Source organism: Mirounga angustirostris, unplaced genomic scaffold (genome assembly GCF_029215605.1).
Source record: "Mirounga angustirostris isolate CCGP_5_RB_7025 unplaced genomic scaffold, mMirAng1.0.hap1 SCAF_1, whole genome shotgun sequence".
NCBI lineage: Eukaryota > Metazoa > Chordata > Mammalia > Carnivora > Phocidae > Mirounga > Mirounga angustirostris.
The window spans coordinates 112,213,382-112,230,104 of NW_026991709.1; the positions used below are offsets into that span (position 1 = coordinate 112,213,382).

The 16,723-nt window shown below is 38.0% G+C and overlaps 2 protein-coding genes across 14 annotated transcripts in view; one reads left to right on the forward strand and one right to left on the reverse strand.

Annotated features, from left to right (window-relative positions):
- The window catches only part of LOC123863736 (ceruloplasmin), a 59,518-nt gene extending 52,332 nt beyond the window's left edge, over window positions 1-7,186 (forward strand). For 2 of the 5 annotated variants that reach the window (XM_045903580.3, XM_045903579.3), the window contains 2 exons: window positions 2,523-2,627; window positions 6,737-7,186. In XM_045903580.3, coding sequence (XP_045759536.1) covers window positions 2,523-2,558 — 36 coding nt within the window. In that variant the 3' untranslated portion in view covers window positions 2,559-2,627; window positions 6,737-7,186. Of the gene's footprint in view, window positions 1-2,522; window positions 2,628-6,736 lie in introns of those variants that run through there. The other 3 variants (XM_054504365.2, XM_064586571.1, XM_054504364.2) reach the window with 2 other exon arrangements.
- Window positions 1-16,723, reverse strand: part of HPS3 (HPS3 biogenesis of lysosomal organelles complex 2 subunit 1) — a 39,380-nt gene that overhangs the window by 3,679 nt on the left and 18,978 nt on the right. For 3 of the 9 annotated variants that reach the window (XM_064586616.1, XM_064586595.1, XM_064586609.1), the window contains 10 exons: window positions 15,502-15,656; window positions 13,358-13,466; window positions 11,113-11,294; window positions 10,074-10,254; window positions 8,933-9,166; window positions 7,268-7,453; window positions 6,734-6,922; window positions 5,199-5,306; window positions 1,324-1,530; window positions 565-655 (listed from right to left, as the gene is read on the reverse strand). In XM_064586616.1, coding sequence (XP_064442686.1) covers window positions 565-655; window positions 1,324-1,530; window positions 5,199-5,306; window positions 6,734-6,922; window positions 7,268-7,453; window positions 8,933-9,166; window positions 10,074-10,254; window positions 11,113-11,294; window positions 13,358-13,466; window positions 15,502-15,656 — 1,642 coding nt within the window. The other 6 variants (XR_010410164.1, XM_064586601.1, XM_064586610.1 and 3 more) reach the window with 6 other exon arrangements.

The window sequence follows — 16,723 nt, forward strand, 5'->3', positions numbered from 1 at the left end:
ATAATAATAATCTTAATTTCCTATATGAAATAAATTAAGCACTCAGATCATCAATCAAAAATGCAATTGTATTAATGGCTATTCAAGTTTTTAAAATACTGAGGTTGTGAGTTTCTATGACTACGATCATTTGTTAAGTGTTTGAAAAGACTGACTTAAAAGTATCAGCTCCATGGCTAGAAGAGATAAATAAATATCCAGTGTGATGGGGGAGCATATCAATGCGGAAATAAACCCTTGAGATGATTCTGCTAAGACCCTCTTCACCTCATTTGAGAACCTCATGAAAAAAACAGAGAAAGCAAGTCTTCAGCAAATTATGGAAACGAAAATTAGGACTCAAATTTATAATCAAGCAAAAAAGATCATTTTAGGGGCGCCTGGGTGGCTCAGATGGTTAAGCGTCTGCCTTCGGCTCAGGTCATGATCCCAGGGTCCTGGGATCGAGTCCCGCATCGGGCTCCCTGCTCCTTGGGAGCCTGCTTCTCCCTCTGCCTCTCTCTCTCTCTCTGTCTCTCATGAATAAATAAATAAAATCTTTAAAAAAAAAAAAGATCATTTTACCTTTTAATGATGACAGGTAAAGCTGACCTTTCTCTCCACCACATTTTATTCTGTGACAAAGTTCAGGCAGCAGTTTTTTCCACCACAAAGTCTATCTTAGGAAAAAATGAATACATTTTAAGTTTGATGCATTTTACATTCAAATTTCCAACGAGAGTAAGATTGTACAGGAAAGCACAGGGCAAAAATACATCATGTTGGTTAAGGTGCCAAACTTTGTTACAACAGAAGTTATATCAGCAGCCAGGCTTCTGTTTAAACTATACCATAAATCAGGTTTGTAACTTGAAAATCTAATGATATGTATGTTGTACATATGTACTTTGTTATTTTCAAGAAGAAACATAGACATGTCCTGTTATCATCTCTTAGGTGACAAGAAGGAAGGAAGGAAGGGAGGGAAGGTGGGAGGGAGGGAGGAGTACTAAAGTTTAAAACTCTTCTAATTTCTAAGCTAAAGACCCTATAGCCCAGAAAATATTTTCCCATCATACATTGTTTCCCAAATCTTCAGGTAATATCCTGCTTTATTTCCAAATGAGGTTTTTAATGAAGATAACATACAATCACCATACATTTTAATAGTCTCTAACCGTACTCAAAGCACGTAACATATTAAACATATTTGCTCCTTTGACCCATCCAGACCTGTGAGGTGAGACTGATACAATTTGTCCCTGTTTTGCAGATAAGGCAACAAGATTATCAAATCTGATTATCACTAATCAAGCCTAAAAGACATAAGCTGAAAAAGCGTACCCGATTCTCTTCTTTCAGCTCGTGATTAGCATATGGAATGATCGCCTCTGGGCATCTTTCTAACAGTGTGTCTATACACTGTTCATACTCTTTCAAACGTGTCTGACACAGAACATGGACACTGAGGCCAGCGATATTATCTTCCAAGAGTGGCTCCAGGAATGGAATAATGGAAGCTATGTCAAATGAAGGACCACATATAAGAGACTATGAACAGAAAAGTGAAATGTTATGGAATGAGGCACCCAAAAAACGAAAGCACAATATATAGAATACAATTTTTTTTAAAAAGACCAAACAGCACTTGCAAAAAAAAAAAAAAAAAAGGAAAGGAAACAAAAAGATGAATGAGGTTTTAGAGCACATGCATACAATATTTATAAGTCTAAGTAGACTGAAGTATTAAATAATCTTGAAATCACCTCTAGTTTAAAGAAAAAAATCTGTTTAATAGAAAGCAATCATTTCTAAACTAACATATTGTAGTTGCTTTGGATAGACTGCAAGTTAAAACTAATGGGAATGTTTTAGGACTCTATCCTAAGGAAATAATCAACATTGTGGTCAAAGATTTATGTCCATTTCATTTCAGGAGTAATTGTAATATTGAACAACTAGGATCTATGTTAAATAAGGGATAAGTAAATTATGGTACATTCATATGGTGGAATATTATATAGCCATCAAAATTATTTTCAGAGGCTAGTTAATGAGCAAATGCTCATAACAGAATGATGAGTAAAAAATGTCAATACAAAATTATATTCAGAGCAGGATCAATTTTGTAAAATCTACACAGGTACATACATGTACATATAGAAATGTCTTTGAAATTTGAAACAGAAATCAGCTCATTGGATGGAAGGACAAAGCCCACTTTTTATTTTTTCACACTTTCCTGTATCTTCCAAATGTTCTATAATAAGCATGCACTACATATATAACCAAAAATAAAATCTAACATTTAAGAAAACTAAAGCAATTGTATCAATACTATTTGCCACAAACTGAAAGACATAGAGTAGGTAGTATTTGAGCATTCAGAACTTTACCAGTGTTTTACTTTTAAACATTTAAACTATAAATACTACTTTTGATTCTACCACCAAAAAAAAAAATCTCTGCTTTCCCTTTCTTCTGGATAAAGATGAGATGGTCATTTCCTGATTTTTCTTCTTCCTGTATCCTTTTTACTACAGCATCTTCTCAGACGCACAAGAGGATATGGAATGTGACCTATTCGTTTACAGTCAGCTTGATTATTTTATTCCAAATATCTAGCAAGGAATGGCTTGGAGTATAAGGTTGGTCCCTTTCCTTCCTGCAAGTTTAATAGTCACCTTCATTGAAATAATTTCCTGACAACAAGAGAGCAAACATGAAAATCTACCACTTGTAGGATCTCCCACATGAAAGAAAACACAGATTATTTCTATATTTACTTTTGATTAATTTGGATAATGGGCAGGGTAGGAAGGATCAAGGCATGCATGGGTAACCCAAACCATGGTTAAATGAAACTACTCAAAGTTTGGTACAAATTGATTACCCATGAACTTTTACTTAGTTTTATCCATATCATCAACAAGTTTAAAAATAAGAAACACCAGACAACACGTATATCACTGAATTTAAAATGGCCCAAAGGATACTCTTTAAACTACTCTTAATGCTACTTAGCAGAGTGCTCCCTTTGTTTTCAGTATTGGAAATGGGCTCCTTTCCACACCTAACACATGGACATTTATTTCCTTCTGTGATCCCTCATTCTCAGCCAACTCTGCATGGCTGGAACCCACAGACTCTATCTTCTCCACCGACACAATCTAAGGAGTGGTGGTTGGCAAGGAAGTGGGGGAGGGGACCATGATGATTATGGCAAAAGGCAGGGCATTTACTAGTTACTGTGTCTTTCCAAATAGCAGCTTTTTGACATTAGTTGATTTATAGATTGTTTTTATTTTAAGTTTTGCACAAATATTTTAAGTTTTGCACAAATATACTATAACAGTGATTGAGGATAACAGACAGACACTCATATCAAATCTGTGTGGTGATGGTGGGATGCGGGGCAGAGGGGAATCATACAATTTTGGAAAAGTTCTCCAGGTGATTCTGAAACTCCCATTCCTCTAGGTGAAAACAAATGAGATCTTTTTGTTTCTTGATGGTTATTTTTTATTTAATGACTCAACCTACAGATAATCTAGGAAAAGATACAATTAGGAAAACAATTTTTTTGAATTTTTATTTTTCTATTATGTTATGTTAATCTCCATACATTACATCATTAGTTTTTGATGTAGTGTTCCACGATTCATTGTTAGGAAAACAATTTTTAAAAGTATAGGTTGACTACATTTCTATCCTTAAACAGCAAAGATTCCCAGAAGAAAGTATTCTTTTTAAATACTTTAAAATGAATTTTAAAAGATCACTCAATTACACTTTTTCAAGCAGTGATTATAAAAATTCTGTGAAGCTCTATCCGGTAAGATTAACAGCACTAGTTACAATTGTGATTTTAAATATGTAATTAATATATATATTCTGGGAGGGCAAGGCCCTGCCTGGCTTATCCAATGCCACAGACCAAGTTTACAGCACCTGCTTGAGGAATATTTGTTGAATGAATGTATTTGAGGCTAAGCCCTAAGGAGCCTCTGTATCATAAGTGTACTAGAGATATGAACCAACAAGAATTTTCTCCAGCAATTTTTCATGAATGTAAGTAACTCCATCTCTGGATTTACAACTCAGGCCTGTCTAAAGCCTGAGTCTAAGCAATATGGGCTTTTGATCTTCCCTCCCTGACCCCAACCCCAACTTGCCATTTTGGTTTCTATAAGCAGTAACCACACTTATACCAGTCCCAGGGTAAATCAGGGGTTGCAAACTCAAAAGCCTAAACAGGCCAAAACAGATTATGGAAATGAATGAAGGCAGCTGGGTATAAGGAAAATGGACACCAGACATCATATCTGGACCAGGCAGACCCAGAGATACGAACTGAGGCAGACAGGACAACGTGAGCACTGACCACGGAGCGAAATCACTAGTTCGCTCCAACTCTAAGGTCTCAGAGGCAGTGACAGCCCAGGGTTACCAGTTCTGCTGAATTTTTCAAGAAAAATCTTGAAACTCAGAATTCTTCATTTGAAATTTCAATTTGTATATGTTGGCACTATATTGGGCAGACCAAACAAAGCAGATGTGGGGGTTATATTCAGTCCTTGGGCCACAGGACTACCTGAAATAAAATCATATCCACATCTAGCCCAGCTTGGTCCACCAAGTCAAAGATGGACTTTATTTCTCATTTGTGGCAAAAACACTGTCATGGTCAGAATTCTTGCAGGATGATCTACATTTTCTGATCATACTTACTTTTTTTTTAAGACTCCTCCTCAGGAGCCAGATAAACTGGCTATTAAACCTACTTTCTATAAAACAGATAGTGGTGGCCTTGGGCTAGAGGCCTAACATGAGTGAACACTAAACAAAAAATAAATGCCATCAATAAAAACACCGCTAAGCATTTGCCATACTTCCATTTCACAAAGTGTTTCCAAGCACATCCTGAAAAATGAAGCAAGTCAGTCATGTGACCTGGTGAACTCACTCTCTGCAGGCAACAAAACCAGCCTTGGCGGGGGAAACCAGGAACGGGAGCCGCCCGCCTTCCTCTCTGCAGTTTCAGGCAGAGGCGGGAATGTCCTCCAGAGCTCCTGAGTATGCCTAACTGTAGATTTGATCCTCCCCCCCCCAAAAGTATACACTCTAGATTAACAGGACACCTGAGGTTTTACCAAATTTAAATCTGATACTATATTGTAATATGCATATTCGTAAAAAAAGGAGGCATTTTTATTTACCTGTAATTTTGAAAGGTCTTCTGTATAACTTTTATCCGCTAAGGAATCGGATGATATTAAGACATTAACCCATGGATAGATTAAGCCATAATGACTACAGGCATTAATCTAAAATGTAAAAGAAATTTATCATAAACAAAATACAACAAAACAAGATTCTCTTCATCCATTCCAAAAAGAACAAGCAATTGCTAATCTTCTGCCTTGTCACAGAGTTAGGTATCCATTTTCCTGGGAACGGGAACAGAAGTCTTTTAGAATGTATTCCCCTGGAAAAGTCTCAGCCTTGCTGCTTCTCACTGAATAAAACTGCACCAAAAATGGGGGGAAATGCACTAAATATTTCCTTATATATTTTTAAAAATTTTTATTTATTTTTTTAAGATTTTATTTATTTATTTGAGAGACAGAGAGAGAGCACACGCAGGAGCGAAGGGGGGAGGGGCAGAGGGAGAGATACAAGTCAACTGACTCCAGACTCCCCACTGAGCACAGAGCCCAACAGGGGGCTCAATCCCAGGACCCTGAGATCATGACCTGAGCCAAAGTCAGATGTTTAACTGACTGAGCCACCCAAGTGCCCCATAGTTCCTTACATTTTAAATTTTAAAATATTCCTAAGAAACATTTTGTAGAGAAAAAAGCAATACTGCTTTTAAGCTAATTTTACTCAAAAAAATTTAACAGTAATATTGGAATTTTTATTTCTACTACTTTCCTTGCTAGGCAAAATCTCTTCCATAAATTCTCAACACAATTCCCATAAAGCCCCCTTATTCAAGAAGTCGGCAACTTTTCCAGTGAACCCACATTAGGCGTGGCATCCACGACAGGCATAAAGGGCTAGAGGGAGAAGGGGACAGGAAGTGGTAAAGCAGAGTTGTTAGGGCTCCTGTAAGGGCTACAGAATAGCTCTTGTGTGAGCAGCTGACAGGAAATGAGTCCAGTAAGGAAGTCTCCCTCCCCCAAGCCTTCTGCAGTTCCTCTCCTATCAAGGAGTCTGCAAATGTGTCTTGTGTTCTACTTTGGAACAATCCCCTGAGGGAGTGCAGACATGTTTGGGGGGAAAGCCCCTCCTCTATGCTTTGTCTACTGAGGTACCACTGCAAATAAGTAATATAGGAGCAGTAGGGGGCAGTCCTTACAAAACAAAATTATTTAAAATGCAAGAAACTTTACTCATGGACAAGATTTAAGTGTATTTTTCATTCCTGCTTATAACATATCTGGTAATATAAATTAGGTTTGATTCTAAGCCATTAAAAATCACAAGGTAGGAGCACCTGGGTGGCTCAGTCGTTAAGCGTCTGCCTTCAGCTCAGGTCATGATCCCAGGGTCCTGGGATCGAGCCCCACATCGGGCTCTCTGCTCTGCGGGAAGCCTGCTTCTCCCTCTCCCACTCCCCCTGCTTGTGTTCCCTCTCTCGCTGTTTCTCTGTCAAATAAATCAAAATCTTTAAAAAAAAAATCACAAGGTACACTACTATAATGTGCAGTGTATAAGTTTAATTTAATATATTATTCTATTCTCTCACCAGATCCTCTGATGTTCGCAATGGTATGGTGTCAGGGGGCTGCCTCTTGGATAATCTCCAGATGTACTGCGATGTGAGCTTAAAAAAGAGTTCCTGGAGAACCACATCTGGAAGACCTGCTATGAGCTGAGCTTCCCAAAGGTCTACCAAGAGCTGAGGAATAGTATCTTCGTCCTTACCACAAAGCACCTTGAAAACAGTGAAACAAGCCCCCATATCCCAGATAAATATATTATCGATCAAGTTATAGCTAGTCTGAGTAGCACTCCATCATGTGGGCCATGCATTGAATAATTTGTCATTAGCATTCATGCCATGGCAAAGTAGATTGAGATATTTGAACAGAAAACAGATTCTAGATTGCATGAGTGGAATTTTTCTAGATACATCCTTTTAATGTATACTTTTATAAATGTGTTACATGTCTTTTTTTTTTCAATAAACAAATGAAAACGCAGTCTCTTATTCTGCTTCCTGTCCCCCCACCAGTTTTATCAGCCTACCCAGAACCACTGCATTTTGAAAGTGACAAACCTTAAAGAAGGAATCTGCTTCTTCAATTCCAATTTTGTTGTTCTTCTGCAAGCCCAGAACTGAAGCCACAAGCAGTCCAGGCTGAGTGTCCTTCAAGCATGCTGCAAGCTCAGTTGGAACAATCTGTCCCTTTCTCTGTTGAATCAGTAGTCGAGGTTCCAGAATGAAGCCACATACCAACTTCATCTTCAGATAAACAAGAAATTTAGGATCAAAACGTACATTGCATTCATCTTGAAAATACATGCCAGTGCACTCAAGGTTCATGGGTGAACTTTTAATACTCAATCTCAATTTTTCTTTAACTACAAAGTTCTCACTCTAAGAGGGACATCATTGTCAACTGTCTTTGAAGAAGTTATTAATATTTAATTAAGCATCAGGATATCCTGTTTTTGTAGAGAGCTTTATATTTAAGTCTACTTGTTTAAAAATAACATACCATAAGAATATAAAAAGAATATATCTTAAGAAAATTCATCTTTCTGGGCGCCTGGGTGGCTCAGTTGGTTAAGCGACTGCCTTCGGCTCAGGTCATGATCCTGGAGTCCCGGGATCGAGTCCCGCATCGGGCTCCCTGCTCGGCAGGGAGCCTGCTTCTGCCTCTGACCCTCCCCCCTCTCATGTGCTCTCTCTCTCTCATTCTCTCTGTCTCAAATAAATAAATAAAATCTTTAAAAAAAAAAAAAGAAAATTCATCTTTCTAAAACTGTACTCTTCAAGGCAAAATAGACCTCAATGTTGACTCGCTCTCTTCATCTAACAAAACATGTCATTTGTACAATGATAAAACACTTCTGCTCTCTTGTTTTAGAAACTAGTGTCATACTGTGGGCATTTGACCACAGGCAACAAAACAACAGAATAGGAGCACAGGATCAGAAGCCATATTGCCTGCTCCAAACCCTGGCTCGAACACTCACCAGCTATGTGATCTTGGACAACTCATTTATCCTCTTTGTCTTAGTTCCTTCATCTTTATAACAGGTATAATAAAAGCATCTAACTTATAACATTGTTGCAAGAATTAAGTAAGATAGCATATATAAGGGGCTTAGAATAGACCTGGGACATAATAGGTGCTCAATTAACATTACCTTTTAATTTCCTCCCCTAATGATTAACATCTTTGGTTCATGACTCTATATGGGCTCTCTTCGAAAGAAAAGCTACCTTTTCTTTGATATATCATTCAAATACTAATCTTCTATAACGTAATTTGTGATTTTCCCAAGTGCAGGCCATTTCCTCCACTACTAGACTCCTAAGGCTCATGGTTAACATCCCACTTGCTGTACTTGAACACACATCACTCTGTTCTGTTTCAGTGGACATACCATATCCCTCATGCTAGATCAGCCTGTCAGCTCAGGACAGAGCCTATATATTCTTTAGTACCAAGTACTGTGTTCTAAAAGTACCTGACGCAAAGTTGAGAGGTCTTTGGATACCCATTGCTACCACTGGTCATTCTCATTTCTTTTTCATTTACCAGATCCAAAGCCCAAACACTCCCACTTTGGGTCACTTCTTTTCTAACATTAAGTCTATTTTCCTTTATGACTAAGAAGAAATGAACTAGACAGAAGCCAAAAGAAAGCTAAACAATGTAGGACTACCAGGTCCTGTTTCAGCCTGCTGCTAATACCAGGCAGGGCACCATACCTCTGGATGGCTTTTCATTTCATTTCTGTGCATGTCAAGATCTCCCATTTTCAGAGCCATTGCTGCTTTGGTCAATGTCACTAAGATCGATGAAAACCCAGAAGTATCCAGCTTGCTTAGGTAGCTCATGGCAGTTAAAGGATTAATATTCTTCATAGAAGGACTACAGAGAATATGCGGCAGTTGCTTTGGCTCAGCCACGTGGAACATTTGGACCACTTTTGCTGCTAATTCCTTTAGTGAACATGAATAAGAAATAAAAGGCTGGTTAACCAACAGAAAGCAACAAAATCAGCAAAAACGAAAAAAAGAGATATAAAAGATATAAACTTCCAAATGAGACAAAATAATAAGTATGACATTTTAGATTAAAAAAGACAGCGTTCACGGTGATAATGTGGGAGACCTGAGATGAGCTGAAGTGATCTCTTTGCTGAGGTATAATGAAGAAAAAGCAGTGAAAATATGTACCAAGTCGTGGCTAGCATTTCTAATTTTAACAAGAGTTCAAAAGGAGAAATTAAAGATTTGATTAAATTACACTTAAAAGTCCATTTAAAAATTACAGCTTAGTACAAGATATACTTAATGAGGTAATGTATACAAAAAAATTTCATTTCTCTCAAAACCTTAAAACATTTGGTCTCCCAATGTCCAGCTTTGCATATTTGCACTCAATTCTTTTTAAAAATATATGAGGGGCTAAAAATAAGCCTTAGCAATGTCTCAAGGTTGCTGGGTCAGGATTTCATAAGTGAAGCTTTGGACACTTGGAATTTGGGAGAACTAGGGTTGTGCAAAGGGCTGCAGACGAGAAGGAGGGGAAGGCCCCGGGGTGTGTGTCGTTCTTCTAAAGATATGCTCCTGTCACACTGGGCAGGTCACTCAACCACAATGGACCACAGTCCTCCATCTATATAATGAGAAAGTAGGAGAAGGTGATTATAAGTTATTTTCCAAGCTATAATTCTAGGATTATTAATGAAGAAAAGGACACATTCATTACCTTTTTAGGAAAAGAAGAAAATAATTCCAAAGAAAAATATTTGGAACCTGACTTCTAAAACAGTATCGCATAAAATAAATTGCTAACATGAAAAGTTAAGAAGGTTGATATAAGTAAATAGAAAACTATATTAACTTCACTTAATTCTTCATCCAGGTTTTCATAAAGTGAATGATTAATGTAAAAGATTAATCCCCTCTCGTATTTCTGTGATCCATCCTCTAGTACCCAGTCTGCTCGGGTTAGAACTTCAGCCATAGACAAACCAGACATCTTATAGTATGGCAAGGCGAGGTGGGAATGCTGGGTGTCAAGCCTAAAGGGAAGGAAGTAAAAAAACCTCAAATTTGTCATTTTTAAGCCTGGATGCCTAACACATTTGATAATAAAACAGATAATGCTTTCCGGATGACATAAATCTCAAAATACTCTTCTACTGCCATTAGCAGTTGGAACAAGTTCTAAGTTTTATTCTGTAAAGTCATTCTAATTAATACAGTTTCTTTTTGTCTGCTCATAATAAAAATAAAAAATAATTCATTAAGTGAATTTTAGGATTTTTAAAGTGGCTCTAAAATAATGGTGTTGATAGGCACGAAAGGTCTGTTTTATTAATTTATAATCATTCCCGTGGGTCGAGTAAGCCTTTGAAATAATCATACACAAAAAAATCTATAAAGACCATCTCTAAAAGTAAAACCACTATTCATCCCAGTCCTTTTCTGAAATCATAAAAGCACTGACTACTAAGATTAAAATCACAGACCATCCAAATGGTATCTCTCTCTGAAGGCTAACAGGCAATAAACTAGTAATAACAGCTGTCTCTGGGATTTTCATGGTCATGAGCAGGCCCAGAAGGCCTGAAAGAAATTTAATTGCTAAATTAAGTGGAAGGAGACTCATAAACTGGAGATTCATTGTTCATCTAATAAATTGTAACTCCTTTTGAAGGCAGGAAACAGTCATGTTCATCTTTGTGACTCTAAGCTTAGCACAGTACCTGGCACACAGTATGTGCTCAACAAATGCTGATGGGATAAATGAATAAATGAATCTCCTCCCCTCATTCATTCCCCCATTCATCAGGTAGCTACCAGAGATGGAAAAGCTAGTACCTACACCCAAATTTCAAGATGGCTTCTCTAACAAGTTTCCAAGAGGCATCACCAACCTGCTGTAGCAGTCTCCAAGGTGCCCACAGCTTTCTTTAAATGCTTCCAAAAGCTCTGCTTTTTCTCCAGGTTCCAACTGATTGGCATCCATCAAGGCAGCCCTCACTAACAGATGAGCCTCGCTAAGAAGGTGGATGCAGCTCTGGGTTTTTGCAGTCTTGTAGGTATTACTGTAGTCTACCTGAAACAAAAAAGGCCAACAGCTAATATTGCTGCAGAAAAACACCCAAAAGTTTCCTGGTTCTTAAGAATATCTATGTATTTTGTTAGTAGAGTTCATATTTAAACACATTAAATCCTAAAAAACTAAAAAGTGGTTATTTACCATTCTGATAGGGCCTAGCTGAGGTGTTTTTTTCCCCCACAATCCATGAGCCAGCTTAATACATATGTGATTGTAAACATCCCCTTGTTAAACAGTGCTAATCACTAGAGAAGGTACAAATAACATTGTAATACTAATAACACTGTTAACTTAGCAATAATTTGTTCATAGTTCAATAAGGCTAACAAACATATGTGAAACAGTTAACTTTTTTCAGTTCTATGATTTAAATCTTAAATTCAGACTGAGTATGCTTCCTTTATTGTAGTTTCAGTCAGTAAATTTAGGTTCTACTTGGCCTATTTCTATAACCCACAGTGGGCTTATTAAAATTATCACTAGCTAATCTGAGCCCATCAGTATTTTCAGATTCCAGCAAGCAAATCATCTAGATGAAGTTTTAAGACTTTCAATTAAGCAAGATTAAAAGGACAGGGCAAAGCCAATATAATTATCAGCATTAAAATGCCAGGGACAAATCAGGCAAAACCTTGACCTGATGATCAAAATTAACATCACCACTGAGGGGCACAGATATCATGTGCCTCCTGATGTAACACCCTGAGAAAGACACAACGTTACCTATGTAATGTCCTGGCTGAGAATGAGCATACATAACCTGAATCTAAACAAGAAGAAAATAAATAATAAAAAATTTAAAAAGGTGGAGGGGCAAAAATTTATTTTCAAAAATGTCTATGCCATAAAAAATAAAGGCTATGAAGTTATTCTGGATTAAAGGAGGCCAAAGAGACGTGATAATTAAATGCCCTACCTGATGTTAGACTGGCCCCTGTACTGGCGAAGGGAGATACTAGTAGGTCATAATTGAGTCAACTGCAACATTGGAATATGTGTCCTGTTAAATTTATTAAGCATTTGACGGTACTTCAGTGATAACTGAATAAGTGATAAACAAATACTCGGATTCTTAGGAAACATACAGTGAAGTATTTAGGGGCATTAGGCTCTGATGCATGCAAATTACCTTCCAATGGATAGTGGTGTGTGGGCTGGGGGGGCGGGGGGGGAGTGTGTGTGTGTGTGTGTGTGTGTGTTTAGAAAGTGCAAAAGCACAAAAAAGAGAGAGAAAGAGAGAAGCAAAAGTGGTAAAATGTTGACTATGGGTGAATCTGTGTGGAGAATATACAGAGTTTTATTTCTACTATTCTTATCCTTGCAACTTCTCTGTAAGTTTTAAATTATTTCAAATAAAAGAGTTAAAAAAAAATTGCGAGTAATGAGTTGGCAGCTGTCACTCTTAAAAAAGGAAGAAGGGGGCGCCTGGGTGGCTCAGTCAGTTGAGCGTCTGCCTTCGGCTCAGGTCATGATCTCAGGGTCCTGGGATCAAGTCCCGCATCGGGCTCCCTGCTCTGTGGGGAGCCTGCTTCTCCCTCTCCTCCCCACTTGTGCTCTCTATCTCACTATCTCTGTCTCTCTCAAATAAATAAAATCTAAAAAAAAAAAAAAAAAGGAAGAAGGGTGCCCCCCTCTGGGCTACTACCCAACAGATAATGCTGCAGGTGCAAAGGTCCTAAGACAATCAACTAATATTTCAAAGAGTGAGATGGGGATAAATGATCTAAGATTTCTTTCAGCTCCATTTCCTGGTTCTCTTTCCTAGGGTTCAAAGTAAAGGTCAAAGGCTATTTATGCTTAGACTGGTTAATTGATCCTCTTTGGAGGATGGGTATGAATAAGGAAGTCTTATTTTAGTGAAGGGGATTTCTACTGGCTCCTCAAATGTCAGGAGCTGTGAAAACGAGAAGGTGACTAAAGATCCACACTCTACTGCCAGACGGGAGCTTGAAAGTTGGTTGGCTGTGGCACTCTGAATGTGTGATGATTAGAATCAATATTGGGGCATTGCTTTGACTCTAAATTTCTACAAATAAGAATTGGAAGTCTGAAAGGAGTACCATTTCTTTGTACAGTTGCACTGGTGAGATCGTATCCACAATATACAAATTCCACCCAGCCTCAGCTACAGGAGGTGTTTTAAGCTTACCACTGGTTCCTTTTCTAGAACTAAAAGCAAAACAAAAGATAAGAATTACAGGATAAGACACAGAATTAATAAATGGCAATCTTAAATGGTAAATATTGGATACCTAAAAAGATTTATGCAATCATTTTCATTTAGTATTTTCTTCAGTGATTAGCTGTACAGTGGATTTTTATACAACATTAGTTCACAATGCTACACAGGCCTACAGCATTTAAAATTCGACAGCTCTCATGTACTGACAAACCAATTGCTTCCAATTTACTCCACAAGAATTCTTAAATGGGCAAAATGCTCAAAGAACAGGCAAGACCCCTCAAAAGGAAGAAAGACTTGGCTGTGAGAGTGTCTGTGCCCAGTATCTCTCTTGCACATGGCCTTCAGGAGTCCAACACGCCTATGTTACCAATCTAAGCAGAAGCTGCAACAGAACACGAGGCAAAACACTCAGGGCTGCTGGGAAAGCGCGCAAGACACATATAACCATGGGTTCAAGCACTCTCTTTTCTCTTGCTTTCACTATGTGATGCATTTTCTTTAGTATACAATCTTTTTAAAATGTAGACCTCTGACCAAAGAAACTTTCAAATAGGTTAGGATTTTTTTTTAAATCACTTAAAAATAGAATTTTTTAAAATGTCCAATTACAAAAAAATGTCAATAATTTGCAAGATTGCAAATTGTTCTTCCTCTTGCCAGAAAGCTTTCAGAATTAGTCAGTCTCAGACCATCCCGTGCACGCTCTGAGTGACCAGTTACCCAAATCAACCTCTGATTATTCCTGTTGGTGGGACAAAGCACAGGCACAAAAAATTTGAAAAAGCAAAAACTTATGTTAAAAATAAAAACCGGTTTGACTAGAAATACAGCTCTTCCTTGACTTACGATGAGCCTACCTCCCAATAAACCCATGAAAAATTGGAAATACCATAAATCAGATACACCTAACCTCCCAAACATTAGAGCTTAGCCTAGCCTACCTTAAACTTGCTCAGAACACTTACAGTAGCAATCATCTAACACAAAGCCTATTTTATAATAAAGTGTTGAATATCTGATGTAATTTATTGAATACTGTACAGAGTGAAAAACAGAATGACTATGGGTACAGTATGGATGTAAATGTATTGGTTGTTCACCCTCGTGATCATGTGGCTGCCACTGTGTAGCATCACCAAAAAATACCATACCACATGTGATATGACAAATTCAAAATCCGAAATACAGTTTCTAGTGAATGGGTACTGCCTTCAACACCATTGTAAAATCGAAAACTTGTAAGTCAAACTAACATAAGTATGGGACCATCTGTACACTATCTGCTTCTCTTCCCCCAGACGGATTTCTTTCCTGATTAAATTATTCATAGGAGAACATACAAATCATCATCATCATCATCATCATCATCATCATCGTTTAATTCCTACTCATAAGTTCACAGAACAAAAAATGCTGAACAGAAGCATAACTAGTCTGGCACTAAGTGTTCTATTCCAAACAATGTAGAAGCAGAAAATCCAAGAGTCACCCAGAGATTAGTGTTATCAAAATGCAATTTTATTTTAAGATCGATCAGCACATATCTATATATCATGAATGTGCTTTAAGGTAAGAAATGCATTATTAATTTCTTTTGAATTGAAATACCAGAAAATAATAATTGGATAAAAATGTAACCACTGAAAGGTCAAATAAAAAAAGAAAAAAGTAGTAAAGAGCCTTGTAGTTTGGATTAGCATTAGAGGCTCTGTCTTTCCTATTAATTACACTGAAGAGCATGTCCTTTAACTTATCTAAAATTACACAGATTTTTATTGGAACTACTTTATAATCCACTTTCTTCTAAAATTCCAAGGTTAATATAAAGGATAGTATGGAGACCACTAGAACTTTCTTTTCCTTCTCTGGAAAAAAAAAAAAAACATAGACAAACCATCTAATCATTCAAAGTTTTGTCTTGATTTTTAAAAAGATAAACTACGACACACACAAAATATACCAGTAACAGTTCTTTCCAGAAACATTGGCAGGAATGTGTGGAAGTGTGGGGATGCTTACAGAAGCCTCTTGGGTGATTCTCTTCTCTCTGGAATGGCCTCAGGGTCTGCCTTGGTCAAAAGTATCAGGTGGTTTTTAAAGTGACAAATGGATTTCAAGCCTATGAAAAGCTGTATTCTTAAAGCACAGACATCCATACTGACAGGTGGGCAAGCCTAGTAAAGGAAAAATCACAAATTTAACCAAGGAATAAATGTACATGAACTTTAACCTTCAAAAACCAGTCTGTTTATTTGTCCTGCTCCCCTGTCCACCCCCCCTCCAAAAAAACAATCTGAATTCCTAATCTTATCAGAGCAGGAGGTTTTCCTGTCTTAAAGTTATGTAACCAACTACCTGTTACATATGTGCCTGCCGAAGAGCCACTCAGTATTTGCTGACTGAGTGAATGCAGATAGCAGGTGCTCTTGAGCCCCTGGCAGCTGTGGGAACTCCTGTGTGGCTTAGAGAGTAGCTCTCGGATCACACCTGTGGGCTGGTAACCTGCACCTAGAGAAATCCCCACTAACAATCGGCTGACTCAGGAATATAGCCCAATGTGGTTTCTAGGAAAAATCAGACACTATAAAAGGTCATTCTATGGCACAGAGAGAACATAAATGGTTTCTTAGTGGATGGGTGTACAGGGAAGAGAAATGCTTGCATGTTCAGATGGCCCCTGACTGTTAGCTCCTTGGGTGGAAACATTGCCTGGAATGGATGACCCGCTGGGTGTGTCAGGTAAAGGGGAGGAAATCCTGGCCCAGGAGCCAGGCTCCTGTCCCTGTAAGGGAGCATTAATCAAGTAGAATGGATAAAGGTAAGAGAAGAGCTGTTTCTGAAAGCTCACAAAATGATGCTGTCAGGCCTCTCTTCCATTAACACTATTTGGGTTCTGAAGTTACCTTCATTGTCCTTTTGTACAAAGAGATTGGGGCAACATCATCTATTTTTTTCATTCCTAAGAATAGATAAGATGGTCTTAGCTAGTGCTGAGGAGCCAGAATCTCAGAGGAAAGGGCAGTAAGATGTACACTTTGGGCCACATTCTGAGGTTGTGAAATCTTTCTCAGATGCCATGGCTCCCAAAGTCTGAGTCAGCAAGAGGGCTAAACGTGTGCTGGTTCAGGTGGTATCTAGGATTTCAGAATGGTAGAGTCCCAGGAAAGGGGGAGCCATGAAGTGTGATCATCACTGTCCTTCCCTTTGCCACCTTCAGGAGGACTGGCCTCAAGGGCAGCAT